This window comes from Eucalyptus grandis, chromosome 9, assembly GCF_016545825.1.
Source record: "Eucalyptus grandis isolate ANBG69807.140 chromosome 9, ASM1654582v1, whole genome shotgun sequence".
Classification (NCBI taxonomy): Eukaryota; Viridiplantae; Streptophyta; class Magnoliopsida; order Myrtales; family Myrtaceae; genus Eucalyptus; species Eucalyptus grandis.
Genome location: NC_052620.1, coordinates 1,043,852 through 1,055,522, shown reverse-complemented (window position 1 = coordinate 1,055,522; position 11,671 = coordinate 1,043,852). Strand labels below are relative to the sequence as shown.

General features: G+C 37.5%; 1 protein-coding gene across 1 annotated transcript; it reads right to left on the bottom strand.

Annotated features, from left to right (window-relative positions):
• Nucleotides 1-1,506: 1,506 nt before the first annotated feature.
• Nucleotides 1,507-10,907, bottom strand: LOC104418011 (ultraviolet-B receptor UVR8). The gene is made up of 15 exons (XM_010029221.3): nucleotides 10,469-10,907; nucleotides 9,593-9,669; nucleotides 8,400-8,478; nucleotides 6,761-6,820; nucleotides 5,863-5,964; nucleotides 5,692-5,785; nucleotides 4,745-4,787; nucleotides 4,602-4,647; nucleotides 4,409-4,455; nucleotides 4,231-4,333; nucleotides 3,376-3,430; nucleotides 3,163-3,229; nucleotides 3,031-3,067; nucleotides 2,757-2,836; nucleotides 1,507-1,986 (listed from the first exon to the last, which is right to left on the bottom strand). The coding sequence occupies exons 1-15, from the start codon at nucleotides 10,737-10,739 to the stop codon at nucleotides 1,861-1,863; spliced, it is 1,287 nt and encodes a 428-aa protein (XP_010027523.2). The 5' UTR covers nucleotides 10,740-10,907; the 3' UTR covers nucleotides 1,507-1,860.
• Between the last annotated feature and the right edge of the window lie 764 nt (nucleotides 10,908-11,671).

Below are 11,671 nucleotides of genomic sequence, written 5' to 3'. Positions count from 1 at the left end.
TACCTAAAATATGTAATAAATATAAATATATAATTTATAGTTTGAATTTGTATGATTAGATAGAATTAAAGTTGAATATATAAATTAATATAAGATTAAATTAAAAAATAATTTTTTTTTTTTTTTATTTTTTATTTCTTAAATTAGAATTGAAATATTATTTATATTGAAATATAGCTTCAATTTTGTTAATTTAATAAGTTTGTTATTCAAGAAAAATAATTTTTCTATTATGGACATTATAAATCATATCCATCTTTATTCCACCTCCTTTATAGGATAATTTTGTCCGGCATATATTCCATTTATATATGATTTCATCATATTCTAATCAAGCATCAAATGTAAGATATGATAAATCATATCATATCCTAAATTTTATCCTAACTACCAAACGCAACCTAAGAGTTTGAGACTTGTTGACTACTCCATGCTCAAATTGGATTAACTTTCACACAACTTGATTTACCCACAATCTCATAGGCATGCTTTCCTACATTGGTCTAGTATATTCAGGATTTTACTCTCTAGAGTGCTCCCAAATGAGGCTTAAGCCGCGACCACAATGAGAGGGACAAAATCCATTGCAATGACACTTCAATATATCACTTTGGAGAATACCTTATATTACTTAATTGTGGTAATGAATTTGAATCTAGGACCAAGTTCTTGCATGCATGTAGATGGGCTTTCAAAGGATACACATTGCTCTCACTTTAATGCCCTCATCTACAAGTAAATATATCTAGAATAACATGATATATATTGTCATGTGAACAAAGGAAGATCATTAGATACATGAGGTGAACTTAGAATAATGGTTCGACCAAAAGAGGCTCGAAATTGTCCTAAACTTTGGTGGGAGAAGTACCAAAAAAAATCTTAAATCTATTATATTGATATCAATTCAGTCATACCCCTTTCAATTTGACTAACTTAATCCTTAACTTTTTTGCATATGTATCAATTAAATTCATTTGACCAATTTAGGTCGGACATTAGTAACATGGATGCTACTCATTCTACATTGCACCAAAAACATTGACCAATTTAGGTTAGACATTAATAACATGGATGCTACTCGTCCTACATTGCACCAAAAACACTGACGCGAACAATTTTTTCGTAAATTCCAAAATTTAAATATTTTTTTGATCTTTTTATTAATTTTAAAATTTTCTCTTTTCTTCTCTTTTCCTCGATTTACTTTTTTTTTCTTTCATTTTCTCTTTTCTTGTTTCCTTATTTTCTCTACTAGTCGCCAACCTCCGTGATGCCAGCCAAAATAAAAATAAAAATAAAATATCAAAAAGAGAAGGAAAATAAAGAAAAGGAAAAATTAGTAAAAAATTCAAAAACGCATCTAAAAATTTTAAAAATGTTCATGTAAGACAATCGGCATTAATATCAGCAATTACAGCTTGAACGAGGGCAAGCCCAGTTTAGCCCAACTCAAATGAGCTGTTGGAGAGCACGAAACCAAATGCATCTTCACTGTAGATGGAATGCTAGAAATAACATATTATAAGGGAAGATAGACCACAAAAAAACGAGGAGGCTTATTCATATACAGAATTTACTGTACAAGTTCTGTGCCTTATATCACATGCAGGTATAATTATCAAAGCAGAAAATATAATATCCTGGTACAGGTCAATCATAACAAAGATTGTTTCTGCATTTGTACAGCTATATGTTCCTCCAAAGGATCTTTTCTGCATGTGTCCGTGTCAGCCTGCCTATAATCACCTCCTCAAGTACTTGCTCTTTATGGATGTTATTATTCCTTGCGTGGTCAATAATCATATGGACATCATTATTGAGATCGAAGAGTTGGCACCACTTGATCTCACGTAAGCCCTAAGCTTCAGAGAACTCGAATATTGCACCTGTGTGGTTGAACCCGCATGATACAAGTACTGCTTTCACATGCTCGTCAAAGTCGACCATTGCCGGTTTTATGTAGTCCACGTCATCCCCATGACCCTGAGCCACAAAGCACACATTATGCACAGTGCAAATCCATTTAAAAGAGCAAAGTTTTCAAACAAAAGGATCCTTAGGCAATAATCGAATCCCTGACAACAAAACACGAAAAATGAAAGTACAAGCAAATGAACCACTTGAAAACCACCAATATAGTGCTCATTGAGCTGAGAGCCACATTGTGAGAAGCATGAACTATAGAGTTTGCAATTGCAAGCAGCAACTTGCCATACTTCGAGGGGTAAACTTTCAAAAGAATTCAGGATGGAACTGCAACTCCTCGAATATCCAAGAGGGACAAATGCTAAAAAGTTTCTGATTCAGGTAAAACTTTCTTCATACTTTGAGTGAAAAGATTAATGGATCCAACCACATCAATAAGCTAGAATATAGAGCATTAGCTTTCATCTACCATTATAAAAAAATGACACGAGCATATTCTTAGATCCCCATCATATGCCGGAAGAGGAGCTTTATTAGTTGCACCATCACAGAAAACATTTATTGAATACCCCCAACTGGACCACATTACACAATCATAATCAGAAATAGCTCTTGGTAAAAGAAGAAACTATAAGTCAAGCTCTGGTCTTATTGCATGTTTTTTGACCCAGCGGCACCTATTGCCAGTTAAAGGTTTTGTGTGCTTCAATTCACTCCATTATAGATAAAAATGTGACAAAAACCACAAATTAGCAAAATGCATATATTACTATTGCACAAACGTAATGTGGTCAGCAACGCAAATTTTGGGAGATCTTTTTACATACCAGTTGTCCACCAGAAGAATGTCCATCATCTGAGAAAGTCCCTTGAGAACCTCCCCAACCCCAGGTGAAAACTTTGCCATCTGCATAAATACAAGCCACAATGCTCGAAGCATCAGTTTACATTGAGTTCCTAAAAAATCTCAGTCAAAGCATCAATAAGTTTGTCTAAATGCTCTCAACTTCATAAATAAAAAGGTTTTGGCACAAAGGAAATTATAGTTAGGGAGTTCAGATCACATCCAGGTTTAATTCCATGAGTTGAATGATCTCTTACCAGAGATAGCAGCTGTATGCTTCCAACCACAGGATACCTATAAGGACAAAAGTGACTAGCTTATACACATCTTCCTCTGAGACTTTCAATAGAACACTTTCCGAATGTCTACTGAATGAGGTGATTGCCCACCTTGCTAACAGGAGATTTGACAAAAGGACCCTCGACTCTCTCAGGTAAATGGAAGACATCTGTTGACCTGTCCATAACAAGTAAAAAATCATTCCAATAAGAACACTGAGAATAGCAGCAGAAAAGAGAAGAGGTTTAATGCTGCATATGGATCTCAAAAAGTCCTCCTTTTGTTTGGAGGGTAATTAAAAACAGACAGTAAGTCGCTTATACCCATTTCCCAAGCAGCCATTTTCATTTGAGCCCCATGTATAAAGCTCCCCACCACCTACAACAGAAGCATGCAAATAAAGCACTAAGTTCACCTAAGACAATACATTGGATGAAGAAAGCAGATTCCATCTAATTAAGTCCAAAGAGTAGCCTCAGAATACTGGTTGTTGAGACTCTCAGTAAGAGTTTAATAACCTCAGGAGCTCATTACTGATCAAAAGGCGACAAATCAAGAAAGAAGAAACATATAGAAAATCAACACAGCTGCCAGAATTCCAATAATTTGTCTTCCTTAGACTGACTATAGAAGTTTTGAAACATCTTCTGCAACTTTTTCCTGTTAATTGCCAATGTACACTTTAATTTGTTTCTCACCAATCATGATCACTCTACTCTAGAACGAGTTAACCATGGATAACTGTGTGAGCATATACCATTTTAGCAGATGGATGAATATCAGCAGTTGTCAGAAATAGATAATGCTTAAACCATAGATAGCCTGATTGATTTCTCATGTTACTTTGCAGTAAAGAAATTTTAGTAGGGGAATCTCTTGTTCCCTTTCCTACTTGTGTTCAGCAGGAATCTATCTTCATTGCTGGCTTTAGCTGATTTATCCCCAAATCCAATCTTCATTAACCACCCTTCCTGTCCTAAAACCCTATCCTGATTTTATTGTGGGGTCGAACCTTAATTCTGATTTTAACCTGTTGGAATTTGGTTGACCATTTCATATGAGAATTCTTTTAAGAATAAAGATCTGCTAAGAAGACTTCCGCTGATCCTCCCGTTGAACTTCTAAAGACAATGATAAAGAATAGCACAAATCAAACATGATTAAAGATAAGTGGTTACTTGTTATAACGCATGTGTGATAGCCACCACAAGCAACTTCTCCAGAATATGGTAGCTCATCAATCATGGACGGAGTTGTTGCATTTTTATTGCCTCCAAATCCCTGATACATAAAATGACAGTCATTCAATTGCTAATTTAACCACACTCTGGTTGTTATGCCAAATGAAGCACTTACCAGTTTTTCTAAAGCTTTCTCACCAAATAAGAACACAGAGCCATTCTCTGCACAACTTGTGAATTGACTGGAGTTAATACTTAAAGTACAGAACAAAGTGTCACAGATTGAACACCCACCCACCCACACACACACACACACACACACACACACACACACAAAACAAAAGAAAAGCCTGGAAACTGAAGAATACCATCTATGCAAGCTGAATGCAGCAGCCCGGCAGCAATATTTTTAACCTAAAACAAGAGAGAAATGAAGCCAAGAACCACAATGTGTATAAACATATAAATGAGAACATGAACTGGGAAAGCAGAATTTGCAGGTGAACACTACCTTCAACCCCTCAAGCTTCTTGATGAGCCTTGGTGTGTATTCACTGCATCAAGAAATAAGGTTAAAGAAAATGAGAAAAGGAATAGCATGGTCGAATAATCATACAGGATTTTACACTGGAGAAACCATCAGAAGTCATTTGACTTTCTCATAACAATAACAATGCGTGCTTACCTTTTTAGGATGCACTACATCTTAGGGAAAATCAAATACATAGGGAAACTAATTGCAGGTGGCTTAAACAATTAAAGCAGAGATACTGGGGGCATAAATAAGAAGCTGTGATGGTGTCACCAAGAAAATATGAAACAGATCAAAGGATGGAGAAACCTTATGTTTTGATCTAGAAGGGCTGCTGAGAAAAAAAGATGCAAACTAGGATATTAGTTGATAAAACATATCACTTAGGGCCGTAGGTATGATATAATAACTACATTAAGCAGTATCACACTAAAAAATGGGCTAGATCAAAGCAGCAGGAGGCCCAAGTAGCCATGCAAAAAACTTCTTAAGGACTTTAATGGATTACATAGAGTACAAATTGGACAGACAGGTACGTACCCTACCCTTCAAGCATGTTAATTCAAGCGGCTGCTGTCGGGAGACTAATCTTTATCGTGGAGAGCTATCATACACTTTACTCAATGTCAGCAATGCTTTTACTCCCAATTAAACTGTAATAGAATCTCTCATCATTTTTGTAATAGAACTAAAATGCAAATTAACTCAAGATTGCAACTCACATATAGTGGACTAGTGCCAATGTCTATATTAAGATGTTATGGGATCAACACTGGTCATAAAGGATAGGCGGTCCTTTATATAGCCCAAACCAAAATTGTTTTGGAGAAAAAAAATGCAAAGCAGTGCTAATAATGATCTCCCAGTATCCAGAAGAGTTTAAAAAGCCCAAAAGTGGAAGCTTCTCTAAGACCATAGATACCAACCAGCTGCTTCCTAGAAACCCGAAAATGCTAGATTCATGTCCATGACCAAGTCTGCCGGATTCTCCACCTCCCCAGCTCAAAGCATCACCTTCATCTGGCATTAACATAGGGGTGAGTGAGAGAGAGAGAGAGAGAGAGAGCAGGGATTTGGCAAAAAGGTTAAATTCCTACCTGTAACAGCAATTGAATGCTCTGAGCCCAAAGCTGCCCTTTTTACAGACATTCCAGTCAAGCACTCCACTTTAGTCGGCACAGGGACAACTTTTTCAGATTCTGCACAAGTTCCGGAGAAAGGATGCTTGAGCAAGTTATCTAAGATTCACTTGACAAACACAACAAGTCAAGTTGCGACTTAATGATCTGACAGTAACAAGATGATCAATAGAAACAGGCTTGTTTAGTTAAAAGGTGCCTGCTTGAAAAAACATTTTCACATTTGAGTAACACGGATCTTATCTTCCAAAACTATTAGTATTATCTTTGTAATTTTTCATTTTAATAATACCCAGGAACACGACATACAATCCCTGAATACTCAGATTATTTCCTTCTGTCGACAATACAAACAATATTGTAGATTATGAATATAGAATGAGTGCACGAAGCAGCTGCACAACGGGTCAATAGAAGATCAACTACAGGTAGAAACTGCTTCACTAAGCAGTTGCATTAACTGAGTAAAAGTTTCTACATCAACTGTGCCAGGCAAAATTCTGCACCAATCATGACAAACAAGCAAACATCAAGTCATCGACTAGGACATCAGGCCAAAAAAAATCTGAAACTGTAAAACTTGTTTGACTGATAAATGTGTCATCTTTATCAAAGTTCCAAGGAGGACAGATGGCCAAAGAAGCTTGAGAACAAAGAATTGAAATTATTATCATTAAAGTTACTCCTCATAAAAAAATCAATAAATTGTGCACAATTGATGACAACTCTACATTGTATTACAAGATGGAAATTTAGAAAATAGACTGAGTATCCACCAGTTGAATAATTAATCCCTCACAATCATAGTAGTATATGAATCAGTTATTTAATAGCATTTTCTATTTCAGGAACTTACTTTTTCCAAGGCCAAGCTGTCCGCTTGAGTTATTCCCCCACATGTAGAGTTCTCCATCCACTGCCGAAGACCACACAGAGTATTAGCCAACTTACACAGAAAGGACTTTAATAGCATTTATAGCTTTATGTGATTTTCATTAAAAAAAAAAATATAGAAGAAAATGACAGATAAACATTCCATAGAGCAGGATAGATCCATTTTAGAGGACAAAGAAAAATGGAAAACCTCCTAATAGCATCTTCAAAAGTCCATCATTGACAAATGACGCAAAACTTAACCAATTATATGAAGATCGACTGTACACTGCTAAAGGGGAGCCACACATCTTTTAAGCTTCCCCTTGATACAATCAAACAAAGAGAGATAACCTTCCTATTGAACAGAAAAGTTCCCCCTAGGAAGCAAGTATTTCCAACTAGGCAACAGATCCAACGATATCAGGCCCACCATTATGACAGAGACATGTAATCACATTATAGCAAACATCAACACAGCAATGCACTCCTTATCAAAAAACAGCTTCCTCCTAATTCAACTTTATAAGGTGAGATACAACCAACAATAATCATCCCTTCAAGAATGAAGCCATTAGCCAAAAAACCAACTCTTGAAATGCTGCACAAGAATGTAGAACAGAACCAAATGGTACCTATCAATGTTGAAAAGAATGACTTGCCCTTGGACTTCAAAACACACCACAGAAGGCAACAACCAATTGCAGACATTAAAAAGAGAAAAGTTTACCTAATGCATCCTAAATAAAAAAACAAAGCACATATATCACCAGAAAAAAGAACAATGTAGGGCAGATTGGTTATAAGAGACATCAAAACAGATGGTCCAAAAGATGAGCTTAGCTTGTCCAATAAAAGATTGCAGCAAAGCTAAAACCAATTCACTAAAATTTGGACCAAAAAATTGCTCCTGCCAGGAGATTAGAGAGCTGCAACATCCAATACCATAAATTTTCCTCCCAGTCACATATGTCATTTGCTCCACTAGAATGGGTATCTTCTTGGAATTCTGATAAGACCAAGTCATGTATACACTTTCAGCTACCTTATGTTCACATAATAAGTGCCAGAGCGAGAGACATGATGCACCAGAGTAATTGTTTACCAGTATCTCTTCTTTTCTTGAAGAAAGAATTTACGACATTGTACACGTAAACTCTCCTAACACAGACCAGCCACATCAAGACAACTCCATTGCAGTTCTGCTCCCAAAGATTACTTACTTTCTCCAGAAAAGCCATATTCGACCATCAACTTCCATTTCGTCAGATCAATAATAAAAATGCCTGATTGATCGGTTCTCGTCCTTTATTATCAAGTGAAAGTTCAAAAGACCTCTAAAATCCAACCGAATCATGTTTCTGAGAAAGATCAATCTGGGAATTCTAAGTCTTGGAACAGAGGATGGACCACTGCTTCCCCAAGGTAGGAACCAAAAGTTGGATCTTCAGCTTGCAAGTCAAATGCCCTTTACGCCTTCTAGTTTATCATGTGATGTAGAATTAAATCTTCCCAACCCTCCCAAACACCCAGAACATTCCCACACATAGATGATAATAAGGACTGTGTAAATATGTTCTCATACATCCGGAGGAAATATCACAGCAGGACTAACTCCTCACCCGTGATAGCACAAGAGTGATGGTAGCCGGCAGATATTTCAACAATTTCTTCAGGCAGTCCAGAAACTTCTACAGGCTCCTGCAAGGATCCAAAGAGGTACTAATGAATAAATTTATTCATGATATCCACAAGAACCTTAACAGTTTACATTCCAACTAAGTGCATTTAGGATAACTTCATGAACTCCCATAAGATGATCTAAAACTGAAGTTGAGAAAGCCTGAAAAATCTCAAACATTAAATAGCAATACTTCTAAGCAAAGACTACTCCATACTTTTAGTTTCTTCCACTTTTTGCCAAAGAAAGAATTATGATGAATCTACAATAATAAAGAAAAAGATGACTCTAAAATAAAATCAAGTGAAAGGTGTGCTGGCCTACCTGACACTTCAAAGTGACATAAATACAATGCACTTTCATACTGCTTCTTAAGAAAATAACATGATGACAAAATCATCTACTTCTATTCATGAATTTTGTATAGCCATGCCACATCAAAAGCAAATATATCACCTCCCATAGAGATGGATTGCAAGACTAAAATGGACTATTCATTATGGCTCAGTTTGAAGTTTATATCATACTCAACACAGCCTATCCCGACATGTAAACCTAGAAAACATCACCCCACCTGAAGAATAAATATGAACCCTGTAAAAAGGAATGCCCGCATAAAGTTCATGTTGTGACCCCGTAAATAATAAGACATGGTGCTTTGGTTGGAATCAATTTATCCCCATCAGCTAGGTAGCATGGGGCGAGGTAGAATTACAATAACTAGGGCCCAAGGTATCTGTATACATATGTAATCAATTATTGTAGACAGTATCTTGTAGATTGACAAGCTATCAACAGGAACATAAGGTTTCTAGTCAAATGAAGGATTTCATGTGTGTGTGGGTATATATGTGTGCGCGTGTAAGACACACCGAGGCAGACACAGGCACAGGGTTACGATATGCATCGATAGATGGGAAGAGAAAACTTGCATCCCATAATTGTCAAGGACAAAAGATGTCATGCTTTGAGAAGAGTGTACCATTTCCTCTCAAATATCAACCAAAAGAATCTAACTAATAAAATAGCATCAAAAAACTAAAATTTAAAAACAACAAATGGCATCAAATTGTATAATAAAATTATATATTTGGACCAAAGGATGCACTAAGGACAAGGTGAAGAGGATCATACAGTAGTATACATTTTATGATCTGAAATTCCAAGCTGTCCATGATCATTCAGACCAGTTGCATAAACTTGCCCAGATTCTGTTACATAATAGAGTCATTAATGAGCATCTATTGAAAACAACACAAATTCCACAAACTTTGCAAGGTATTTTGAGATAACTAACTTTTAGTCTCCTAAAACTGGACTTTAAAGGAACAACAAGACAAAATAGCGAGTGTTTAAAAACCACAAGAAAGTGCTACCAAATGAACCCTACAATCAAGACGATGAATAGTACAGCCAAGTTCTGTCACCATTGCTGCAATTACGATAAAAAAAACTCTCTTTCTAGACAAAGAAATTTCAACAAGTAAAGAGGCTCCGTGGGATTGCTTTTCCAAAAATATTGCTGCAGGATCCTTTTCTTGCAGCAAAAACAACCTTTATGTTTGGCATGAAAAGCAAGAACTTGAGCGCAAAGAAATAGCTCACTGATCCAGTAAGATATTTCTGCTCGCAGATTGATCTCCATCTCGTCAATGCAGTTTGCGAAGGCTAGCCATGTTATCTTTATAAATTCAAGGATTGTATACTTTTCTCACCCACCTCTCTTTCATCATGACAACAGATGTACATCAATTTCCGCGGTCATACCAGGGTCATTGCTTCAGCTATCTTAGCTTGAAGGTTCGAATTCACGCTTATCTACTAGATCGCTCCTCATTCAATAACCCACTCGTTGCTAACAAGCACACAACTCAGACTTCAAATTTTTCAAGACAGAAAACGGCATCATCAAACTAAAAATTCAAAATTGATGATCAAGGGAGATTAAAACGGCGAACCCACAAAACTCCTACAGCGGAAACATCAAAAAAGGAGTGGAGACAGCGAAACCTGTCAGGAAGAGCGTGTGAGCTCCGCCGCAAGCGATGGACTTGAGACCTTGTTGCTTAAAACCTGAGAAAGCGACGGGCTTTGGCCTCCATTGCGACTCCAGATTACCGTGCCCCAACCTCCCGTAATCCCCGTTCCCCCACACCGCGGCGAACCTCCCTCCGCCGGACGGCTCGACGGATGACGCCGCCGACGACGACCACCGCCACCTCCTGATCGCGCGGCTCGCGATTCCGCTCCTCGCCTTCGAATTCCCGATTCTGCTCCACATTTCGCCTCCGCTTCGACGACCCAGTTCAGCGTACACGTCGCGAATTCAATTCACAATGCTGCATCGATCCCGCAAAGCGTACGATGCGTCTAGAGAGAGAGAGAGGGAGAGACAGCGAGTGGCTTCGAGCGAGCCAACGTAAGACCATGGCCTGCAGGAATTCGGTGGAAGCTGGCAATGTCGGTTTTTTTTTTTTTTTTTTGAACTTTTTAGACCATAGTCCCCTCTTTTTTTGGCTAATTTCACTTTAACCCCTGCTTTGACAAAATCTATCCAATTTGGTCCCAATTTTGGAAATCGGAGCTGAAATATCTTTCGCATTCGCCATTCAAAATTAGAAGAGGAGAACGTCCAAATAACCAAAAATAATTAATAGATTGATAATCTATGAAATTAGGAACATTATAAGGAGTCAAACGATACTTCGAACTTGGAATGAGCATGAAGAAATTAAAAATATTTCTTTATTTTCTGAGTTGTTCTGTCGGATTGATTGCTCAAAATCTTTAATCTTCATCCGGACCAAATCAAAAAAATGCGATCATTAAAGATGTAAATTCTAATAAGAGAACTACCAAATCCAATTACACATCCTCATCATTTTAATTATATGGGCTTTCATATCATGATAAGTAGCACCTATGGTTACTGATGGTTTTAATTTGTGATGGGCTTAAGGCCCGTCCGCCCATGCTGGGCCCAAAAGGCCCGGCCCACGGGAATAAGGCCCGTGGATGGGGGAAGATATAAAAGGGAGGAGAGAGAGAGAGAAGACAACTGTTGGAAATTAACGTACGTCTTCTCCTTTCCCGCGCGCTCTCTCCCTCCAAAAAGAACAGTAAGCACAAGGCCACTGTTTTCTCCCCTTCAAGGCGTCGTCGGATCGAATCGGATCGAACAAGGGACAAATTCTCTTCCTCTTATCGGCATTG